Below are 25,117 nucleotides of genomic sequence, written 5' to 3'. Positions count from 1 at the left end.
ATAAGCGGTTATAGCTGAAGTCACAGAAGTGATACAAGTAGTGCTTACAGCCGTCACCAATGTATTTAGAAGCCCCTGCAGTCAGCAGGCCACGCACGAGCACAGCTGGCACATACAACTGCAGCACCTCTGAGAGCGCCGCTGTCTCTGGAAGGGGAAGGGACATGCCACTTGAACCACATCTGGTGCTGTGTATGGCTAGAGATGAAGAACACCACGTCAAACACTAGTCAGGAATAAACCAGTCCATTTGGGCACAGAGCCCAACTCATCCACAGCTTTATTAGCCATGGTCTTGTCCTTGGTAAAAGAATTCAGCTGAGCAATCGCACCCCTGAACACATCGGAAAGTTATAGATAAAGTAGAATACTTTGGATAAGTACACTTGGAATTGATAATTAGCTTTAAAACACTGCAGTGAAAGGGAATCTGCCCAGATAACATTTTAAGATAAATTAATCACTTGCCTCTACCTACTGCACAACTACAGTCCTGAGCAACTGCTTTCAGGTTTGTCCTACATTGCAGGCAGTTTCAAGGAATTATATTTTTAATAAGAACATTCAGCTCCACTTTTCTTAGCAGCATTCCTACCTTTGCAGCTTATCAATCTGTGCAACTGTTGGATGTTTAACACTAATCATCTTGTAAGTCATCATTAGTTTGCTAAAAAAGTCACCATAAGTTGAAGTTGAAAGACCATGCATTGCGTTTTCTAAAAGAATAAGCCAAATATTTGAATTTAGGCAATCTAATTGGATTTCAAAATTAAAATGTGACAACAGAATATTGGAATAAGGACTTCCCAGAGGAGAAAAAAAACAAGGAGTTAATTTAGTAGGAAAGATAAGGCCACAAAACCACTAAAGCTCTCTAGATAAAAATTCTGCAAAATCTAGGCCATGGAACTTCATGGAGTTATTCCTGTTCTGAGTAATATTTTAATGGTTGAACTCTGCCTTTCTACACACTAAACTTCTACTTAGAAATAAAGACAACTATTGCTAACAGAAAAACAACATCTACTCCTTTCTAAAACTAGAGTTCTAGATAGTTTTACCAGTCCAGTTTCTTGCCAAAACAAACTGTGCCATTGTTATTAATCTGGAAATATCAATAATAGTATGCACATGAACATTCCCATAGACTGTAAAGAAACTACTCACACAGTAAATGACAGGCAGAATTCGAACATGAAGTTTTATCGTTCTGAATAACCTGCTCTATCCTGAGCTTTAGGGAACAGACTTAAATGTCTGTATATGTATGTGTGCATGTGTGTATAGATATATTTACGATATTTAGTCCTAATTGCTGTAATATCTGACCCACTTCCAGATGTTAGTACTTTTCTGTACAAAATCTGTGGGAGGTACGAAACTACTATTAACAAATACCTTTTGAAGAGCCAAACCTAAACAATTTACCTAAGATTATCCAAAATACCGTTGACAGGACAATTTGAACTTTGTGTCACCGTCTTAATCCCTGTACTGTCCTTGAATAAACTTTATAGGTGTGGCTGATCTGGGACTTTTATTATCACCCAAGACAGTGACTCAACACAGAACTTACTTCAGGGGAGGAAGAAGGTAGAGATGGACACCAGCTCTGAGGATTCAGTAATTTTGAAAGAGTGTCACCGGTTAAGTGTCACACCAAGAAAAGGTCTTTTGACAGAAGGATAAAACATGCAGATAGGCTAGATCTTTCATTCCATCATCTTATATATTGGAATACAAAACCACACATTAATAATACTAAAACAACAATAAAGTTGCAAGTGAAACATTAAAACAGAAAGCACAAAACGGTCAGGAGCTTCAGAGCAGGGAATTCCCAACAACTCATCAGAATGCATGAAGAATGGTTACATGAAAAGCCAAAGTGCCTTTTCTAATGACTAAGCCAGTCTTCAGTGACTTCCCCAAGACCACGACACTCTGCACCTGACAGATCTAAGAACAGTATGTTTGCTGGCAATCTGACAAAGTCTGGTTCAAAAGTTAACCTGATTTTGTCACTATAGCAATTAAAATATCAACGTAATGATGAAACAATGAACGACTTCCTTAGCCATTTCCATCTTGCATTAACCTCCATAGGATCGTGGAATATTGTAACTGGGAATGAAGGCAGCTCCTAGGGCACTTCATGGCACCAACAGAAGAATGCAGTGGTTTTTTGGTTGTCCGGTGTGACCTAAACTTCACTGGCACCTTTAACCAACTGAAATTCTACATAGTGAATTACATCTTGGTATTCTTCACCATCAAAATTACTCAAGCTTTCAAACATGTTCTATAGCTCCTCAGTACTGCAGGAGACTGCCGATTTTCTCCTTTCAAAAATTGTCCCTAATTCTGGAATATTTACATGTATACATGTGCATTGGACACGTTGTTGCCCTAAGACAAAGGAATAGTTATCAGTTATCAAGCTAAACACTGCAGAAACGCTTTTTTAAAAAATCCAGTTTTGGTAAGCATTTCTCATAAGTAGCACCCAGAGTTTCATCTCCTGGAATGCTGAAGAAAAGCCAAAAACTGTCCCTGTTTCAAAGGTTAGTAGCTAAGCAGTTGTATTTAATACCCAACTCAAATGTTGTTTACAAATTACGCAGAAGTATTTTTAAATAAGTGCAAGTAGTACCATAACGAGGATCATGTAAGCCAAGTTGATTGGATGGAATAATATTAAAGCAATTTAAATACCGTTTGATTCTGCCGAACGTCAGTCTAATACCAATCCTAGGATACACCAACTATTCATCTCAGGTTTCCCATTGGGGAAATTCAAAAGCCTTCTGGTTCTCTGTCTCAATAAGCACTTATTCATGTCAGTAGTCTCACCACAGGCAGTGGCACCACTGGGTATGTAAATATGCACTGGCATAAGCAAGAGTCTTAAAATTCAGACCCACATTTTTAGAACTCTTCTTGAACTCATCTGGAAGACAGACCACTAAACACTTCAAAGGATCTCATCCTGCTGGCGGTTGCTTTCATACCGGATAGAAATCCGAGGAACTGTGTGCCCGGCTCTGCCAAAGCCCAGGTTTATCTGGTGCGGGTGCTGCCTTCCCGGGCTCGCAGGAGGCGCGTTCCTGGCCGTGCAATGCATTCAGAGATGCATGGCACACCCGCTTCGTCCCTCCTCTCCTACAGCACTGCCGCAGCGGGCCAAGTTAACGCAAGTTTGTACTGTATGTTACTTGTACACTACATACATAATAAGGTTATTTAAAACCTTAGCTAAGTGAATAGCTAACCTAAGCCAGAACAACAAACACATGCATGTAGCAATACAAATGGTTCGAAACGGGTCACCGCAGCCATCCCCAAAGATGGGCACACAGGCTACACAGCTGCCAGCACCTGCAGCAGCTGGAATAACGGGGTCTCCCCCACTCCAATAGTAGGCTGCAGAAAAGTCTCTGTTACACAACTGTTTAAAGCATTATTAGCAAGTTATACATACAGGTAGAAGAGAAAGAAAAACACCACAAGACTTGAGATTCATCCGTCATAGCACGAAACCTCCTTTGCAACACACCAACCATCTCTTTAGTGCTCAGCTGAAGAGCACTCCAAAGCCTGGGCAGGCAGCATTGCACCTGGTGATGCCCAAGGGACATTACTACTTCCAAAGCAGGAAAACACCGCCTATGGTCAAGTGAAAGAAGGCTGAGTGAAAGGGGCATCACCGACTTAAAAAATAAAAAGAAACCTCTACCCTTTCCCCTCCAAATGGGTTAAGTATAAAAGGAAATACGGAGCCTTAAATCAGTTTTTTCTCTGAACACAACCTGAGGCAACAGGGTTGCACAATAACCAGAGTCTCCCTGGGAAGACTGGAGATCGTCTGCCACAGGGCCGCATACAAGGTAAAGGAAACTTTCAGGTCCTGTAGCACTATTTTGGTGGGGTTTTTCCACTTCCCAGTTTTAAGAATTTTATATTTTTGTTTGTGGATTTGTAAACAAGGGTCTGCATTTGATTTTCCCCTCGCCTGCCTGGTGTTTTGAGTGACTTCAGATTGTTGCAGTGGCACAAGCACAACCTGATAATGTTGCTGCGGGTCAGACAAACCCTAAAACAGGATTCTGGATCACCTCGGAGGAGTCAAGCATCTATGAACATTGCTTCAGATTGTCAAAGATAACTGGATGCTCCTCCACTAAGCTGCAGCAGCCTTCCTGGGAGCTGGTAACACCTCAGGCATGAAAGAAGAAGTGCCCTGCAGTGACTAACAATCCTGAGAAAAGCTCCCTGTAACACTCACCCAAACTCACACCTGAATCCTGGATTTCACTCCCCAAGCACACTAAAAATGGAAGTGCCACACACATACCTTGGATATCCTAAAGGACTGAATTCTAACATTGTTATGCTGTAGTACCCAGATGACAGAATATATGAGCTGTAGTTAACCTAAGGAGTCATGTTTCCACTTTCTTGAAGCAAAGCACCATATGGTAGAGGAGATTCAGATATAAAAGAACAGAAAACAATAGAAGGTAAGGAAAGAAATAGGTCCCCTTCTCATCTAAGTAGAGAAACAGAGAAAACGCTTAGAATAAGGTGTGAAAATGCCATTGCCCCTAAGAGACACTGTCAAGAAACAGAATCAATTATGAAATAAAAAGTTATGTATATTTAGTTGCTGTAAAGAAGCATTTCATTTCACAAACAGGTAACAGACATGCTCACCTTGCCCTGCTGTTTCTGCTGTTCTTCAACCAAGGAACCAAGGCAAATGAAGCCCAGACGAGGCTCCCCAGAACAACGCGTTATTTGTTTCCACTGCAACTTCACAAAGTTCTGCAGTTCTACCAACCCAGTAAGTAAAATCAAAACACCCACTCTATTTGACACATCATTTTTCTAAAGCATAATACTTTAAACAAATAAGACACACACCAGTGATTTCCTAAACTATTACGGTTAAGCGAACAACACTGCTTTTAGGAGGACACATGAACAAAAAGGTATTATTACGTATTATACCATTATATATTTGTACACGTCTGTAATTATCAGCTTTTATTTTGCAACAGATCAGAGAGCTGATATATCCTCATACTACATCATAAATTCAGGAAAAGACATTTTTGAAGTGTTGTAACTATATTTCTGTTTTGAAGAGCTTATAACACTTCAAAACATTTGCTAGATATTTTTAAGCCAGTGCATCTTAGTGCACAGGTTAGGCCTTAAAATTGGTATCAAGTTTTATTGTTAAAAATCAATTTACAGAAACGGTAATAAATGTTACTAAATAAACTAACTCAAGCTGACATGAACCTAGTTCATCTTGAATCTGTTTAAAGCAATCCCTCACCAGCATTCAGTTACTTCAACTGCAGTTTAAAACTACTTTGTGTGTCAACAGACAGCTGCAGCTACACTGCTTTAACTGCAGTCTCTTGAGGAAGACAGAGCTAAACCTGTGCTAATCACAGTAACCAGCCCCTACAGCACATGATTTTTTTTGCTGTGGGTATGTTTTCCTAAGTTGCTGGGTTAGGAGGCTTGTGCTTATCCATGGTTCCCCCCCACGTTTCTCCCCTATTTGTTACTCATCCCTTCCCTTTCCTGTTGCATCAGGAAGCTGCAAATACAGCAGCTTCTGCAGGGCTGTTGTAACTACCACAGTACACTGCAATTCTGAAATGTATGCAAAATAACTAACAATTACTTCAACAAGGTTTCCGAGAGCATTTAAATGTGGTTCTGTTGGCTTTCTAGAAAACTTCTGACCAACACACTTCATCCAAGATCAAAATACCTCCATGCACTTCTTCATTAGGGCTTACAGCTTTATAGGCCTTCACAGTGTCCCTTAAGCAAGCTGTTTTAAAAATAATCGGATGTAGAAACAGAGAAAAACATTCATAAGAAGCCGGAAACAGAGCCGTGAGGGAAAGCCAGTAAAAAGAGTTCCTATTCTCCACTGACTTCTTTTGTTATACACCATCTCATGCAACAAGCAAAGATCAATTTTAATGAAGACTTTACAGATTAAAAAAAAAAATGCAGTCCAAAACAGCTATCATGTCAAGCAACCATTATTTTTATTTACTTGGTTGCAGCACTGTGCTGATGTTTTAGGAGCCATCTAATGCTCTCAGGAAAGGATTTTTCCCCTCCCTTCCTTCCTTCCCCTCTCCTCCCTGCCAGTAATCCTAGTTTAAAGGATCTAACCCTTCTGAAATGTGTTAACTCAAGCAAATTTTTTTTAACAGTTGGAAGTTTCAGGGGGGGGAAAAAAAAAAAGAACCCAAAACAAAACAGCAGATGTTCAAGAGACAGACTTCTATTTTCCCTTCCATGTGAAGCTTAATGGCAAAGATACATAAACAATAACACCTCCAAAGAGATAAAAATATATTGTTCACCCTGTTAGAAATACTAAACAAAAAATTCAAATTGCTAAATACAGATAGGACAATCATATCACTTTTCATAATCTATAACATCATGCCTGACGAGATAAGGTGCTTCCTTTTATTTCTTTCATTCACATTTGTGTTACAAGTATAGAAACGCACTGACTGAGCAGTTTTGCTCCCTTGAGAACAAAGTAGAACTTCACAAACAATCTTATAGATGCACTTAAAAATTTAAAATAGCTGGTACTTAATATAAGAGCTGAGTCTTGTTAAACCCAGGTAGACCCTTTAACATAGTATACAATGTAAAGGGAAACAGACTCTGTCAGCGCAAGCCGATGATACAAAATGACATCATTCTTATAGTTCTGAAAGAAAGAAACAACAATAAACTAATGCCATTTATTTAGGTAACCAAAGATATCTGTTCACTCTGAGCTCCTCAGCCTCCCCCCGCAGCACCATGTATACACCCAAGAGGTGTAATGTCAAATCGCTCTGGTCGCAGGCTGCTCTGTGGAGCTGCATGGTTTGAGTTATGACCATGCCCAGGTCTTGCGAGTTTAATGAGGTTCCTTCTCACACACACAGACACCACACACAGCGCCAACTGGGAAACGGGGAAATAATAAAGCAGGATTACAGGTGTAGCTTCTTGATATGTTAAACCTATAGGTAAAGTGAAAAGCTAATCTATACGTTTAGCCTAAGATTTGCAAAGGCTTTCTTCATTTAACTGGCCTTAGAAACCCACCTTAATCTTCAACTTTTAAGAAGACCCGACCTGCGACACGGCACTTGATGTTAACAGAGCTGCATGAAAAGATTAATCAAAAGCTTTGTAGGTCTCTCCTTACACAGGCCAAACACCAAATCAGTGTTAAATTCCTCACGTGCAGCTACACCCAGTTAATCAGCTCGAAAGCAGCAAACTATGTAAATCTCCTTACGCTGGCGAGATAAACATTACACTCATCAAAACCTAACGAGAACCACTGTTACTGGGCAAAGCTGTTAAAAGGCACAGACACACTGGGCTTCCTGAGCACCCAGGCTGTGGTAGGTGGGACCCCGCGCTCGCCTCCATCCCAGGCCCCCAGAGCTGCTTCTGGCTTCCTCTTTGAGAAACCTGAGAGCAGAAAAACCTCCCTGCACAAAGCAATTTAAAATCCCTAATCAAATAGCTGCACTAGCTCTGTAGATTCAAGGAGCAGATGGCAGGAGAAAGCCTAATTTTCCATTTACGATAATTTTAAAGAGTGTAGAAATATTTACTTCAGAGGAGTGCCTCCTGATTTACATGAGAATGACAAAAGTGGGAGGAGGGACAGAGAATCATCACATTCTCAGCACACACAAACTGAGAGCTAAGAAAGCCTGTATTAAGCAGGATATGGTATGTCATTTTGTTTCCTTCGCATTACGGATGCACACATGTGCATTCTTTGCATAGCTCGAGTAACCTTGTTAGTAAAAGTATTAGCTTACGCCTGCCTTTTCAGATAGGGTGCATGGCCATGAGCACTGTGATGGGTAATTACTGCAGATACTGCATGGCTTTCGTTCTTTAACTAGACCTGAATCTTCATGTCAAGCCAGTTCTCAGATGAGTTGCCACTCATTTAAGCAATGTCTAACTTTTACGCCTGGTAGGAATATTTTTAATATACCTGTCTGCCTGTAACGCAGGAAATCCTTTTGAAAATACCACTTCAGAGACCATATTTTAGTATTCTTACAAGTACTCTAGAAGAGAGAAAAAGATTAGGCACCACCCAATCGGATCTGACCTGAAATTGAGGATGACGACTGGCTCCTACATGCCTGAGTTACACACTGAAATAGATACAGCAGATAACAAGCATAATACTATAAGCACAGATTCGTTTATAAAACAAAACATAGTTATTTGGGAAAACAAAAAGACAGTATGGGTAGAGCTCTGGACCTACCGTAGCTAACTGGTATTTTGCCAACATTTTAAATGAAGGCAGAATTTCACATTACATTACAGTGCCTTAAAAATAAATCAAGAGAGTATCATCTTGCCTTTTACCAATAAATCACTCATCTTTTCACCTGAATCTGTTATAGACACTTAAAAATGAAACAGGAAAATACTAAAACTGAAGTGCTCTTATACTATGCTCATATCACTTATGTTACAATACTAACAGAGACAAGAAGCTACTCAAAAGATTTTAGTTTCATTTTTAAGTTATTTAACTTTTTTTCAGCTTCATATGCTACGTGCTGTTAGCATAGGAAATCTAGTTTCTCCTTTTAGAGACGATGGTAGACTACTTTTCCTACACTAACAGTACCTAGCATCCCAGACTAAAGCACAATTATAATTCAATTGTGTGAATACGGGTTACACAGAGCATGCAGAGACTTAATCTGGACTATTCTTAATTATCAAGAGTTGAAAAATCAGGCTCATAACACTCTTCAGCAGTGTTTGACATCAGCTCAGCGCTGCAGGTGAAGTCTGAGTGAAAGGGAGATCAGAAAGTCAATCTTTAAACGACCTTAGTCTACATGAATGAAGTTAATAGAAGTTTTCCATGGGCTTAAACGGAGAAAGGCACAGGCCCTGGCTCCTTATGTAGGAAGTGTTTGAGCGGAGAATGGCTACACACTAACAAAAGAAACCTTTGGTACCCAGGGTCTTAAGCCCACATAATACCCCCGCATTCATTTCTTTCTCTGCCTATTGGGAAAAAAAGGGTCTGTTTGTTTTTCTGATTCAGTCGGCCCTTTTAGCTCTTTGAATCTAAGGAGTGCACTGTGAAAAGAAGAGCATCTTATCGGCCTGCTCCAGACCAGCAGGCAAACTCACATCCGCACGCCAAACGCAGCCCTGCCAGCAACGGGCCTGGCCCCGCGCTGCCCTCCGCTCCGGCCAGCGCCCTGCCCAGCGCCCCGACACCCGCAGCGGCCCTCAAGGGGCCCCCGTTAATTAATGGTCCTTTCAGGTAGGGCAAGAAAAGAGTACCTAATAAATTGGCTTCATTTACAAACTATGCAGGAGCACCAGACAAGATCATCAGCGTGGGCGTATGCAGGGCATTTATTAAAAACAAACCAAAACCAGCACACACAATAAGCATGTTTTATTATGTACGGACTTGAACACTTCGAGCACAAGATACAAAGATAACGCACGGCTAAGCAGCATCTGCAGAGTGCTGCCGAGATAACGCACCAGCGATTCTTATCAAAAAGATATTTCTATAAAATAAGGGAGGAGGAGGAGAAAGGAAATAGCAATTTTTGCTTAAGCGCCAAGAAAATGAGAGTCTAACTTCCACTGCCGCGCAGGTTAGCCACGCAGATCACACGCCGTCCCAGCAACACAGCGAGAGTTTGAAATTTCGAAGCCCGTTTCCCCATGATTTCTATGAAACCCTCCCCTGTGCGCGGCAGAGAGAGCCGATCTGCTATTTCTGCCCTTAATGAATTCTGACCCCGAGCAAAATAGGACACTCCCCCAGTACTGCGAACTGAACCCGTCAAATTACTCCTTTCAGCTGCTGAGAGCAGCAGACACGGAAGGATTTTGCCTCACCTGGAAAGCAGCCTGCCATCGTATTTTTGGCATGCTTTGTCAAGCCGGGAGCTTGTCAGCGACCTCTGCTCCATTTGCCCTCTGGCACACAAACACACAGCACACTTTCCGATGAACTTAAAAAGTTAAGTTGGCTTTTTTTTTTTTCTGAATCAACGAGTCAATGCAAAATAAGACGCTTCGCCGTAAATAATGTAACATTCATGCCAACGTGTTTGGGAGGAAAAGTAAAAAAGCGCAGCCAAAGAGACAACGGCCCAGCAAGGCTGTAACTATTTTATTTCCAGCGACTAAACAAACAAACAAAGAAATACCTCTTTCACTACAGCTCCATGGACGCGAGAGCTCCGAGCTTATCAGAGCGATCTGTCTGCCCGTAAAATGTCACAGGATTTCCCTTGGGCACTTCGGGCGGGGGGGGGGGAGAAGGGGCAAGTCCGCAGCGCGGCGGAGGATTTTTGGAGGGTTGTTTGAAAGAAAGACCGCACCGCGATCCTGTCGCTCATTGCACGCCGAGCGAAAAACATCCAGCCCGAAGTTTCGCTTTGCGGCCCGTGTTGCAACACCGGGTCCTTTTTAACTTGTTGCCGATCTCAGCAGGGCCGGCAGCCGCCCGGCCCCCGGCGGCCGCACGCCCCGCACAGCCCCGCACCGCCCGCCCGCTAAGGGCCGCCGGCGGAGGCCGCCCGGGCACTCGGCAAGGTCACGGCGCAGCCTTCCAAAGGCGGGGGGGGAAGCAGGGGAAAGAAAAGAAAAAAAGAAAAAAAAGAGTTTCTTTTTGTAAACCCCAGCTCTCGAGCAGTTAACAGGCTGCAAGTTGCAGCTCACGCAAGTCGCCACCCCTCTCCCCACTCCTCCCCCAGCACCACCAGCGAGGGGGGGGAAGCGGGGGTGGGGGAGCCACAACCCCCCCCCCCCCGCTCCTACCTGCTTCCGATACGGGGTCCGGCTGCTGCCCGCCGCGCTGCTGTTGCTGCTGGGGAAGATCATCGCCCCGCCTGATCCCCGGCTCCCCCTCGGGATGGGGAGCAACTTTGGCGGCCGCCGGGCTCCGGCGCGGCGGGGCTGCAGGGCGCTCCCCGCCTCCGTGCCTTCCCCGCCGGCTGCGGCTCTTCGTTCCCCCACCCCGGCCCCCCGCTCCGCCCCGCTCCGCGCCGACCCTACCCCGCCGCGGCCGCCCAGCCTGCCATCAACCGGCCCTCATTGACCGCCGCCGGCTTCCCCAGCCCAGACGACCCCACCTCCCGCCGGCCCCAGCCACCGCCCAGAGAGAGGGAGGGAGCGAGGGAGGGAACGAGCCAGCGCCGAGCCGCAGCGGGGAAGCGCGGAGCGGGCACGGCGCCCGCGCCCCGCCCCGTGCTGCGCGGAGAGGGGCGCGGCGCCAGGGGAGGCGCGCAGCGGGGCGGCGGCCGCCCCCGCGGCACGCAATGGTTGCGCCTGGCCCCGCGTGCCGCGCATTCCGCCGCGGGCCCGCCCCGCTGGGGACACCCCGCAAGTCCCCGGCTCAGGCAGGGGCTGGGGACACCCCGCAAGTCCCCGGCTCAGGCAGGAGAGCTGATCTTTGCGTAACACCCCCCCAGACTGCAGGGCTGGCTGCTCCCAGGGCAATAAATACTGCAGGTTTGAACTCTCCAGTTTTTCTTGATTAGAGATGGGGAGAGGGGGAGGAACAGCCGGTCACAGCCCTCGTTAGTGCCTCAAGGCAGTATTTGGGAAGCGGGGGAGATTCTGGTTTTCTTCACAAAATTTGGGCCTAGGAAACGTTACAGTTCTTAGGCAACAAGACTGGGACGCACGGAGAAAAGGGGTTTCCAACTTCACTCGCTATTACCCTGCATTGTTTACATTAATACACTTACATTACCCTGTGATGCTGGTAATCTAGTTTTTAAGAATTCCAGAGTTACAGTTCTGTCAAGCCACTGAGTTTCTGCCTGGCGACGCTGCAGAAGACCTTCTGGTACGGACATGCATCACCAGGCACCTTCTGGTTTCTCTTCCTCTTTCTGATAATATCGTGGCCCTAATCTCACCCACACAAACATGACAATGGGAAACAGCTGGGAAGAAACAAAAAATTGCCAGGTAGTTCATTACTGAAAGGACGAGTAACATAGTGCCATCGACAACACCAGTATCTACAAAAGCCATCATCTTCAGTTACTCAGGACCCTAGAAATAACCACTAAGTATTTTGGTATCCTCATATATTGCCACCACAGATCAGAGCCCATCTGAGTACAGCCAACGGTAAGAAAGCACCATCACCGTTTTGCATAACTTTCCTTTTTTTTCCTCTTTCACCTCCTAAAATGGATCTCGTTCAGTTTGGCCTTGATTTGATAACACAAGTTTAAAGCCTGCTAGTACTGGATGAAAAGCTCTGCAGCCACCTGGTGATCATGGCCACTGAAAAATGTTTGATGGAGTAAGTTTGTACCAGCAGACTTTATGCCAGATCAGGTACCGTCTGTCTGTACTACCCTAGCTTCATGCTGGATGGCGGATCATTTGTATTCCCACTGCTGGCATAAAGTTAGCACAGGCTTAAAGCTAGGATAAATTCATATTCCCTAGTCTGGTTAAGGCTGTAGCCTCATGCCCACTTTACAACAACATCAGTTGGCATCACTGCTGAAAAAAACAATGGTTCAGCAACTGATTCTGGGTGAAACCTTTTTTTTTTCTCTCTCATCAGGTTAGTTTTCTTCCAGATCATTTCCTTTGTCTGGTTCAGCATGTGGCTGTGCTACTGCTTGTGCCAGCGTAATGGAGGAGGTGGCATGGGAGCAAAAATAGGCAGGGGCGAGAGGGTGGCTATGACTGCTTGTTTTGGCAGCAGTATCAGATTATATTGGCTTAATATGTTCACGTACCTGTGGCTTAATTTGATAGAAATGTAGCTGTGTGCTCATGCCTTCCCGAGATGTACTACATACAGTAGGTGATCTGTGCTCCGGTCTTACTTATTATAGCCCCATGGTCACAGATGACACAATCGGATTCAGTGCTGAAACGCTGTCTTAAAGCAGTATAAACTGTAACGGTGACAGGCTGCTTCTCCTGCTCAAATCTGTATTCCCAAACGAAAAATAGGAACAATATTTTTCTGCACAGTGTTCTGGTCACCAAAGGGGTGACAAGGCTTACATCTGCTACACCTAGAGGAGGGCTTTGTTAGCTGGAGATGCGTAGAGTGACCACACCTTCCCCTCGCCGGGGAAAAGCTTTTCAAAACCCATCAATCATCCCTTGCTTCCTTCCCTCTCCTCTTCCTGCCCCATCCCCCAGGGAAGAGGCTGGAGGGATGTAAACACTATGTGCTCGATTGGGCCTATTCTCAGTCACTGTCATACCAGGGAAGGCACTCAAGAATATTCCGAAGCAGTATCTGAAATGCTGCTGTCCTGCCCTCTCTGCTGCCACACGTCCCACAGCTTCCCGTGATTCGGACACGGATGTCCCTCACGTGGGATTCACTATGCGACACATTTCCCTCGGTTACCATTACTCTCTTTCCTAACATATTAGGAAAACACACAAGAACAAATATAGTCCTGTAAACATCTACTAGATCACAATCAAATGGTATCTGCTTATTTATTGTTGTTAAAGAAAAACACATTACAGAATTTTCCGGGAAGAAAACCTTGGTGTCCTATCCTAAGCGCTAATCTACCTATCAACATTGTCAGTTCTTTTTAAAAGGCTTGAGTAATCTGTCTCCATTTTTGTCTCGAAGGGGGAAATAGCTGCCTTCCAATAGCTATGACGAGGTTATCAAGAATACAGAGCCAGCATCCTTACAGCAGTGTGGCTGGAGGGAAGGGGACAGCAGACCTAAACTGAAACGAGAGAGTTTCTGACTGGACATAAGGACAGCCAGGCATTGCCCAGAGGGGCTGTGCAGTCTCCATCCTGGAACGTTTTCAAGAGCAGACTGCATACAGCCCTAAGCAACCTGACCTGATCTCTTTGCTGATGCTGCTTTGGGCTGGAGGTCGGACTAGGCATCCCCTGAGGTCCCTTCCAACCTGAACCTATGCTCATATGAAAAAGCGGCTTTGGTCTTACTCCAGAACATAGGCAAAATGATTTCTGTGTAAAACCCAGTATTTGAGATTAAGTTGATAAGGCTCAAGATAATTCCCTGGACTTTTCAGTACATGTACAGTGACATATCAGTTCAAGATACTGATGACAGTTCCCCTACATATTTTCTGGGATGCAAGAAGCATGCCTTGTTTGCAAAGAACAGTCTCAGTCTTACTCATTTAGCAATCCCAAAACTGAGACACCTAACCTATAAAATGTATACAGATGTGATAATTTAAATCGTATTTTTGAGGACTTTATTGTGTGTTACAACAGGTGTGAACAGACTTGCAGGTAGCCAGGCACCTTGCTGCTTACAGTTATAAATGAGCAATTCATTTTGATCCTGAGGGAAAAAGGTGACCATAGGGTCTAAGAAAATCTAAGTGTCTGTATAAATTATCTTCAGAGCTTCTTTAAGTTACCCAGAGTTGCTTATTCAGAAATAAGGAAAAAACTTGCTGAGCAGATCTGGTGCATTTTGGAGCTACAATGTTATAATTACATGTTCTGTTTTGTTTGGGATTTTTTTATGTACCGTTCAGAAATTTAAGTTTGCAGAGAGACTGGGTAAATACAGAAAGAAAGATTTCTCTGAAAACCTGGAGACAACTGGAAGTTCTCAAGAATCTTTCCAGTAATGTTTATCAATCTTAACAAATAGTAGGCTGGCAAAACTAAGCCATTATTTTAAAAACAGTTCTAGACATTTAAGCTGCTACTTTACCATTTCTGTTTGAAATCAAACCCATGGCTTCCCTTATTTATCTCAAATTCAACCAAAGTAGCTATTTCCCCTCAGGGCATTCAGTGCCTCTGTAGGACAGCTGGTCCCTCAGCCCTGGATCTGCTTTAAAAGGGAAACTTTCAGTCTCTTGCAAAACCCTGTGAGTCCAGAGTGGATCTCCCAAATTTCCTCACAACCCTGCTCTCCTGGCCACTTCAGGGCCTCCTGAAGACCCGTTAGTGGAGGAGTGATTGTGGGCACCTCATTTCTCCACCTTGACGGGACCTAGAAGACCTATGGGCTTTCCACCACAACGCTCACTTGCTTGAGGATCCATCCTCTCATCACACCCAGTCATCTGTAAAAAGATACAAACCAGAGTAGGCAGGAGGCTGAGCCACAACGATGCAAAAATACTTTGAAATACCCTATGCAAGCCAAGGAAACAGTATGCAGGGCTGAACATTGAGAGATATTAAGCATTTCCTGCAAAGTGTTAATAATGGGGTATGGGAAGCTAAGTATCGTACAGAAGCAGATTTTTAATTTTAGGCTTAAATTCATCTATGCAGAACTGAAAGCAAGAAAAGCATTTATAACAGCCAAAGGAATAAAGTAAATTCATTACATGGGAAGGTCCTTTAGAGATAAATAATCTCATAATTAATTGGTTTTATTATTATTTAAGTATTCCCAGTATGCAGGTAATGAAAAAAAAATGAATCTGTATCCTGCTAAGTGAGGATGAGAAGGAAAGGTCAGTAGAAATGAGACACAGTAACGCAATGAACTTGCAAAACACTTTCTATAGAAAAACTTCCGTAAATTTTCTTTTTTTTTAGAAAAAGAAAATTATTAAGAAACAATGACTTCTGCAGAAGCATATGATCTCCTAAGAGTGAGGTATTGCACACACAATGAGAAGCCGTTGTTTAAGAATGCAGTCTTCAAAATAATCACAGGAATATATTCAACAGTAAGAAAAGAATCTCCATGATGATCACAACCAAAAAGGGAAAACAAATAATCTTTTTCAGCTGTACCGTTTCAAATATTGGTACCAAGATACCAAATTACTTATATTCTAGATTAGAATACAAAAAATAAATGTCATTTTATCTCTGATTATAAAATACCTGTGCACAGTCACTATAACAGATTTCTTTTGATTCGAACCCATGAGCTCATTCTCTCTGCGAATCCTCCAACCTGTCTCTGATTTGCCCATCACCTCTACTGTGGAGTTTTTTCCCCTTAAATCCAACAGCTCTCTGCGAAAAAAAGAGCAGTCCTCTGCTCCCTTCAGTGCACACAGAATGCCGCTGCTGTGGCCACTGGGTTTGTGCCTCCCATGACATGTTTTGACTCCTCCTATTCATTTTAGCTTGCAGTTCATTCCTTCCATGCTTCCTCAAATGTTCTTGGAAGGACACGTTATAAATTGCACAATTATAAGTAATTGTTGCCATTCCTTCACTGATGACTGGTGTTAAGAATTTGAACACAGAGAGCAACACAATCTCTTGTTAATGCCATGCCAGCATTTTGTATTATGGAATGCATTGTTTACTCTTTGAAAGCCACGACAAGATACTTCCTTACAGAAGTATTTCCACTGTCAAGCAAACAGCCCCTTCCTAAATATACCCTGTATATTCTGGGAAGCACAAGTATGAAACAGAATTACTGTAAAGGATTACTATGTAACAGGAATTTAAGGAGGCTGCTCATAATCGGTAGTTAAAACACAGGACAAAATCCAACCTTGATTTGTGGAATTAACTAAAATGAATCTAAAAGATCTGAATTCTGCCATTAGCTTGATAATGTTGCCAGCACTTGTTTGAAACTATAAAGCAGTCAAAGCCTGTAAACAGTTGCCAGATTTATTGTAGAACAAAATAATAAAGTCTGCCTGAAATGACAAAATATATTGGTTTTCCTGCTTTGTTATTAACTATGTAGGAAGTTGTTCATCATTGTATTAAAACATATTTATGTTTTAAGTGAGACTGCTAAGAAGAGCTCACTGTTTTGACATGCTTTCTTGACTGTATTTTTTACATTTTCTGCAGAATAAATGTATGGAACAGTAGAAGAAGAAAGTGAAAATATTTGCTAAGTATTTTCTAGGAAACAATGATTCCACGCAGCTATTCGATTTTTAATATATTTTACATATTTACATTTTAATACAAATATTAATAAAAGATGAAGCAAAAGCTGGAAATACACAAATATTTTTTCTAAAACTTCAGAATTAGTATGGTTCTAAAGTAGGGTTATATCTGCTGGGTTTCCAACAGAAAAGAGGCTCTTTCTAGCCATAATTTGTTCAATTTTGGTGTGCTGGATTTTCTTGGATGAAATTTTTCATCGTGTGGGCCAGGCTTGAATTGTTACTATTTTACTAGAATCTTAGAAAAAAGAAATGAAAAGACTCCTACAATTAAAATATGTTTAAAGATTGAGAACAGTTAATGACACTGAAAAGATTAATCATTGCGCAGTGGTTAGAGTGGAAGGTCTGACTGAAAATCAGCCAGACATAAATTTTAATCCTTTGTGTGTTGTTTTCTTGGTATCTAAGTCCATGAAATAGCTTCAGATTTGTCAGTGCTCTGCGGTAACGTAAAAAAAAAAAACCTCAGACCCTTACCTGGTCTTTCCACATGTATAAAACAGGACGCATACTTTGAAGCCTTGAATGAAACATGTGCTATTTGCATTATAAGCAAATTTTGTACTAGAGCAATGAAGAGCAGGCTGGAATCACAACACACGCTATATCCAAAATGGCTCAATATGGAAAAAGGGGAAAAAGGCAGAAAAAGTCACTTACAATATGATATGCCAAAAAAGATTGAGTTACTGTGACTAGTGCAAAACCAGGTTTGCACGCTCAAGCTACGGGCTTGAAGAATACCTGAGGAAAAACCAGACCAGATACTGCTCTGCACACCTCTGCTGCGGACAGCCGTCACGCTGGCAGGAGCGACCAGCCAGACTGGAGATTGTGTACAGGAGGTGTATACGTGTGGGTATCTTGGAACAAAACCACAAAACACGGCTCTTTCCAAACAATGTTGTTGTCCTAAAATGACTCTTGCTTTTTTTTTTTCTTTCCTTGGAACGAAGTCCTGTTGTGTTTGTTCGACAAATACTAGTGGTCAAGTGAAGAACTGACAGCTCTACCTGCTGACAAGCACTGTGCAAATTTTTCCTGTCCTCACACACATCCCTGTCAATTAACCTCATTTCTGACCTGCAAATGTCTTTACAGTGCTCAAACTCCCCTGAGTACACTGACAACACTGTACCGGCTCTCTGGTGTGCATTTACATCATCTCAGTTGGAGTGTGAGAAACTAATTTCCATATAGATTTCAAAGGGGCATATAAATTGTATCTGTTTCAAAATTATAGCCTTTACCCTCCAAGTTTGTTTTATAATCACATATAAACAGAAAGACATTTGTTTATAATACACAATCTGATTATAATGATCTAATTTAGAGTACGAAGGGAAGAAACAAGATCATGTGGCAGAAGTTAAGCAAATATTCAATAATGAGTCTGAATCTTATCTCATTTTCAATATCTTTAAAATAAAAGCATCCACATAAACCTTGATAGGATTGTTCATGAAGTACCTGGTGCAGCTTACATCTCTGACAGGCACCATGGGTTTCAGTCTGCCAAAGAAGCTATAAACAGTTTTTTTCCCCTAAACATGCGTGCTCTACCCCTCTGAGTTTTGAAATCGCATACTTGTTACATTTGTAGCACCTACACAACACCAATATAACACAGAACAAAATGATCAACAGATACATCTTCAGAATAAGAAAATTCTTCCTCCCGTGTAAATTCAGCGCTCATAAATGTCACCTGCCCGGTGGTCAAGGCCATGAAAGACCTCCACCAGCAAGGCACTCGGCATCTGCAGTGGAAGGTTCCCCCCGCTTTGTGAGCGTCTGTAACTCTCGGGGGTGAAAGAAGGATGTAGCTCCTGCCGATGGCAGCCCTTCCCTGAAGGGCTATAGCATCCTATACCTGAGGGTATAGGATGTGGCTGATGCACCACAGACAGGTGAAAAGCAGAAGCAGAACACCAAAGCTATTTTCTGTACACTGTATAGCCATCGGCTGCAAACAGGTTTTTTTGCCACTTCCACTCTGAGCTAAACTAGCAACAAACTTCATTGCTACCCCAAGTCTGTGTCTTCACCTTCATCATTTCAGTTCCTGTAATTTTAAATTCAGAGATGATCTGAATATTTATGTTCAGTAATCAGTAAATTAATCAAGATGGCTAGGACAATTTATTTCAGGGAGTAATTCATAGAGTTATTTACTAATTGTTCTATACTAAGTGTCATAGGCTGGTGGCAGCACAAATCATAGTGGGAAAACATGTCATTGCATCATAATTAAGTTTTATATTTATTTAGGTAAATAGATTCTTAAAGTTGTTTTCAACACATTCTCTCGAGTTGGTTCAAAGTATCTATCAGATACTGCACAACCATATTTCACAGGTCTGTTCACTAATATCAATGCACATAAATCAAAGATAAAACCTGGAGTGAAATCCTGGCCTGGTCGATAGGAGCTTTACCAGCACATCCCAGATTTCACCCAGAATGAAAGCACTTACACTGTGCTTTTGTGACCTACTGAGTGCATTTAACCACTCAGGGATGCTGAAGAGGAGGAAGTCTTCTGCTTCTCTCCCCCTTACTGCTCTGAGCTTCATGGTTTCAAGCCCTTTGCTTGATCCTCTGTTTCTTTTGCTTGCTGATTCAACTCACTAACCCAGCAGAAATCTTTCTGCTTTTCTTTCTGCCATGACAGGGACTTGAGTTGGGTCACCGAGGTGTCTACAAGACCATCACAAGTTAAGTGGCAGGAGCACGCAGCTGGGAGAAGGCAAGGTGGGGAAGGTGTGTGTGTCCCCATGGGAGGAGGTGCTGCTGGCTGGGTGGCTTCTCTCGGTCTAGGGCTCCCTCATGGAATTTTGCTCAGAACCTTTTTCATTGGCAACCATTTTTTTAACCATACATTTCCAGTCAGATTCCAGAAAAGTGAGGTTATTGCAACAACCAGACCCCAGCCATTTTGTGCAGATGCGCTGCAACAGAGTTGGGTGAGAGAGTTCGGATAACACAAGAATTAGGTTGAACTTTCGCCCCTAGTCCCAGCATTCTTCAAAGTTCTTCACTGCCTTGGCAACTCCTTCCCCTATCTTCCACTATTGCAGCTTCCGTGAGAGGCTCCGCATAGCCAGGATTTTCTCTGTTCTGGGATCTTCAGAAAGAATTCTGCACTAAGCTCCCCAGGGACCAGATCTTCACAATGTTTCAGTGCTTGCAGTACAACTTCCTGCACTTATTTCTGAGCAGAGCACAACTCCCAGCAGTGTTTGCTGAACGGGGCTCTAAGATAAAAAGGATTTCAGCAAATGGCTACGGGAACCTTCTAGGACTACTTACTAGGAGGAAATAGATGATCTTCTTCTAGTGGGAAGCAAATTTGGATAATTTTCTCTATAGTATTTTAGCATGAATCTATGTGAACATGTGCCCTTGCATGCACGTCAGGTTTTTGTTACCTATCCACCAAAACTACCAAATAATCAACTGCCCACTTCAGGACCTGATCCAGTTGTCCCCTAAGGTAATCCCGAAGTACATAATAAAGGCAACTGGGTACTATCATAATACTGCTCTTGACCCCAAGACACAATTTACCCTTCACTATTCTAAAGATCATTGAAAAGTTTTCACGTGAATATTTGTTTACATAATTATAGATTCAGCTTTGTTGTATTTTCCACAGTTATCTGCCGGATATATTATTTAACCTGATTGGCTGAACTCCAGTCCAAAATACCATCCAACTATATTTGGTGAAGCACACACAAAATTATGTTTTGACAAACAGAAGGATTTTGGAGACCCGTAGATAACATTGCTGCAGAACACAGGCTTGGGTACTCCAGAAGCGAGGAGAGGTTAATGGCTTGGAAAGGCAAACATGCTTGCTTCTTATACCTTCATTGTAATCAGTTACTTTACAGCAGACAGTCTCATTACTATAAATTGCAACTAGAGGCATTTTTGCCTTGCAAAGGAATTCATAAAAACATGTCAGATCATGTCAGCTGAGATGTTATATAAATCACATTCTGCGCAAAGTGAAAAAATACATTTTGCATCCAAGAAATTTCAGATTGTTTTCTGAGCGGAGCCTACTGTTTCACAACTCAAGAAGAATTTTTATCAGAATTACAGACACCATTTAAAAGACATGAAAAGAAAGTTGAAAATCTAAATATGCCTAAATGCTTCCATTTTAATCCCCTCGTTCATTATATTTCCACTTAAGTTGCTACTTCATTCCACAGAAGGGTTGCTCCCAGCACTGCCTCAGACCATCTACACATACGCATTAACTTCTGCGTTCTTAAATCAACTACAAACGTACTGACAAGAGGTATGACTAAAGAAAAAATCCTTACGTTGTAATACTAATTTCACCTGCAGGTTCCTGACACCAGTCGCTAAAGCCTGTGAAAACTACTAACTTTTTTGACATTACTAGGTCTTTAGCTTTTTTTTATCTACTTCAGTGTTCGGTAACTTGAGAAAGAATAAACCCTTTTTCCTAGCAACGACATACAATATGACGGTTCATGTGAGTAAAGCATGTAGGCACATGATTTTGCAGGAACTAGGCCAGAGTGAAAAAAAGCCAGAGAGCTGTATTAATCCCTTGGTGACTATATTCAGTGGGCTATGCATTGGCTACACCAGCAGATTTGACCAACTGCTCTTACTCACAGAATGGAAAAGAAAAATAGGAGAAGCTAAAACTTACGGATATAAATTACTTAAGCTGCAAAACAAAGTCCAGTCTGAATCTTCATTAAAAAAATTCAAACAATAAATTACATATTTGGTATCAAAACACATAAATCTGACCACAAATCCATTCGAGCAGAAGCACACAAACCAAGTAACTCACATTGATCTTCCTTACTGTAGTTTTTACTAGTGTCATTGTAGAATACAGAAAAAATCTGTTTATTTTCTTAAAAAAATCAGGTTAAGTCTTTGAAATGTCACCAGTGTAGACAACCTTTAATTTTTTTAACAAAACAAAAGGCAGATTTAAATTAACTAAAAGGTTAATTCTAGAATGTATTACCATAACATTTCCATTTAAAATAATACATCCTCTTATAATCTATAGCTTCCTCGGCTACAGTTGGTTTAAATGCTTCAAATTGTTTAATTACTGATTTTCTATTATGTTGGGCTGATAAAATTCAAGAATTGAATCAAAACTGCGCTAGAACTCCTTTGTCAAAATATTAAAACAGCCAGGCAGCGTGCCTCTCATTAACAACCAGCTACTTTTTGACTGTCAGCGTCGATTGCCTGCTAGGCAGCTCACCCTACAATGGCAATTATTTTATGATACCTACCTACGGATCTGAGTTTGTGCTGGACTACTAGACTACTCCTTGCTCCTTTCAAGAACTGTAAACTATAAAGTAAACATACTGAAAAGGAAAAAAAAAAAAAAAAAAGTCATGCCTTTTCATGCTGAGAAACTCCAGGCTTCAGATGACGCATAGTACTTAATGCTATTTACTGTACCACTGTAATTATTTGGTAGCTGATCAAACTAATAAGCATACCATTTGGCAGAGTGGGTACTTGTTGTAGTGAGTAGATGTGAGCTCCTTTTTTTTTTTCACTGAGACTTTGCTACTCCTTTCGTATCAGATCTGATTTAAGAGATGTCTCTCCCCGCCACAGCATTCCCTCTCCACATCCCTGCCAGGCACTTATTCCACCCTTCGGAGCAGACATTACCACACTCCTTAGCTGGATTGAATCAACTGTTCGTGCGGGTGTGCTATGCAGTGGAAAAGTAAACCCATACAATTTAAATCTACAGATACACATATATATTTTTCCTAACGGGTTGATTTCCCAGTTCTGATGTAGAGAGCAGCTGTAGCACACAACAGGCTTGGCTAGACCCGGGCACAGGGGCAGGAACATCTAAATCCCACCCAACTGCTGAGGGAACAGCAATGTCGAGATGCAGTCTGACTGCAGAGCCCTGACCAGACTCAAAACTGAAAGCAAGCAGCTACTCAGGCTTTTACGTAGCAGCACATAAAATATTTTCATTTCAAGAGACATTTGCAAACACAGAATGTCCTTAGTTTTGTCTTCAGATCGCAATTAAACTTGCAAATGAAATCATCTTTGTTTAAAACCATACTTTAGGGAAAGACACTACAATATACCATATGCTTGGAAACAAATTACTAAAGCTCCACAAAGAGAAGGAAAATGGTGTGATTTATCCCTCTGAATATCAGTGGTTTAAAAAACAAAGTGGAGATGTTGCACATTTAACAAAAAGCTTAAGTTCACAAATTTCCTCACGTGTATGTCAAATCTTTCTTTAAAAGCTGAAATCATGGTTACAGTAACTTCCTATTCAGTCATTTCCTTAATTAAACCATTGAACTTTAATGTGAAATACAGCCATTACAAAACCAGAAAGGAATCTGAACAATAACAATCCAGTCAAATGGGCAGCGCAATAACCAACAGTGATGTCAAGCATACTGGCTGATAGTTTTTGGTCTGAATCAATTATGCTATGATTCCCTGCGATACTAAATCAAGTTTTAGGAAACTCTGTACTGGATCAAAGCTGCACTAGCCACATGATGCGATACAGTGAATACTCGGCACAAAGGGGCTCTCCTTGGTAAAAGTTATTTAAAAAACAAACTGTATGTCATCTTTTTTCCAAATTTTTGAAAGGTGACAATTTTAGTCCAGCGATGCGTATGCCTCATCGTAGTCTCAAATATCTGTACTGCTCTGTAACTGAAGACTACCCAGACAGAAGCATTTTTTAGTCCCTTTTTGTGTCCTTTCAACTCCAACATCCCAGTCCCCAGCGGTGCCCAAAATGTCGGTGTTCTCATTTTAAGCAGGCTCTTTCCCTTGGACAGTCACTGCATTCACGCCTATCTTTGCCTCCCACAAACGATCCAAACACCCAAAAAGCCAACACCTTGGAGGATGCTGGTCACCACTGCTCAACCCAGGGCAGTGTCTGCTGCATCAGAGCCAGTGAGTCTGTTCCCGTAGCGGTGCCAGAAACCCCACCTGGCGCAGGGGCTGGTGATACGCTGCTGCATGTAGCCGAGAAAGAGGGCACCAGTGCAGGAAGGCTGCTAGGAGCTCCGGGCAGGCTGCAGGTACCGCTCCACCTCTACGATCGTAAGCCCTGCACTGTGCACTCTGCCTCAGCAGCAGCAATGCAGCTCCTGTGTGCTCGTACCTGATCTGGATCACCTTTGCACAGCCAAGCGGTCCCACGGGGCACAGATTTGGCATTAATGATCATGGGACCACAGCATTAGGTTTTGATACTATGGGCTCTTTTCTGTTGCCCAGACAGTAATAACTTTGCGGGTCTCTACGCAGCCAGCTCACGCTCCGGGTCGGTGCGAAGGGTCGCAGAGTCACTGCGGGGAAAGACATGATCTGTTTTGCAGGCTGGTTTAGGGTGCTGGGGCATAGTGTCTTCCTGAAGACACAAGGCCACTAGCCGATCAAAACTGACAGCACCTTAGTTTTTGAGGGATCGGTAGGTCATTAAAAAATAAGAGTAAAAAAAAGTTTACAGAACAAATGCTATCAAAATTCTGGTACCTGCTATCTAGAATATAGATACTCTTACATAAATCCTTACATTTGATCAGGATATTTTTCATTGGTATAATCAAAGACTTTGCAAAATAATTGAAAATACATATACACTGACTTTTTTTTTTTTGGTCTTACATATTTTACACCCCTTAATGCTGAAAGTGAAAGGCATGTTAGATATGTGGAACTGACTGATCCAATGGATCCATGTCTACCACACCTGGGTTACACTTAGACTTTAAATTGGGCTGAAGAGACAAGGTGTAACTGTTAAGTGTAAACCTTGTTGCACAGATTGCTACTCAGTGAAATGGGCATACTAAAACTTACAGTTTTTCCAGGTATCACCATACCTCCAAGAATTTAAAAAAAACCAAACCAAACAGACAAAACCTCAGAGTTAAGAGATTATTTTTAAGAAGACAATGATTCGTTCAGGCTGTGGAGTAAGACACAATGGTGTTCTCTCCTCTGCCTCGAACAGGGCTTCTAAATGTTTCTCCTAGCTGATTTTACTCTTAATTGCTAAAAAAATTCCATAAAGATAAAAATCAAAAAATCCCTTAATTATGCAT

The 25,117-nt window shown here is 42.2% G+C and overlaps 1 protein-coding gene across 6 annotated transcripts in view; it reads right to left on the bottom strand.

The window, feature by feature from the left end:
* Positions 1-25,117, bottom strand: part of RBMS1 (RNA binding motif single stranded interacting protein 1) — a 149,703-nt gene that overhangs the window by 85,277 nt on the left and 39,309 nt on the right. For 2 of the 6 annotated variants that reach the window (XM_075512063.1, XM_075512064.1), the window contains exon 1: positions 10,894-11,082. The exons of the other annotated variants lie outside the window; for them this stretch is intronic. In XM_075512063.1, the coding sequence (XP_075368178.1) occupies positions 10,894-10,956 (63 nt within the window). In that variant the 5' untranslated portion in view covers positions 10,957-11,082. Of the gene's footprint in view, positions 1-10,893; positions 11,083-25,117 lie in introns of those variants that run through there. 6 annotated transcript variants of the gene reach the window in all.

The sequence above is a fragment of the Mycteria americana genome, chromosome 9 (assembly GCF_035582795.1).
Source record: "Mycteria americana isolate JAX WOST 10 ecotype Jacksonville Zoo and Gardens chromosome 9, USCA_MyAme_1.0, whole genome shotgun sequence".
In the NCBI taxonomy this organism is placed as follows: domain Eukaryota; kingdom Metazoa; phylum Chordata; class Aves; order Ciconiiformes; family Ciconiidae; genus Mycteria; species Mycteria americana.
This window is presented reverse-complemented; position numbering and strand designations above follow the sequence as displayed.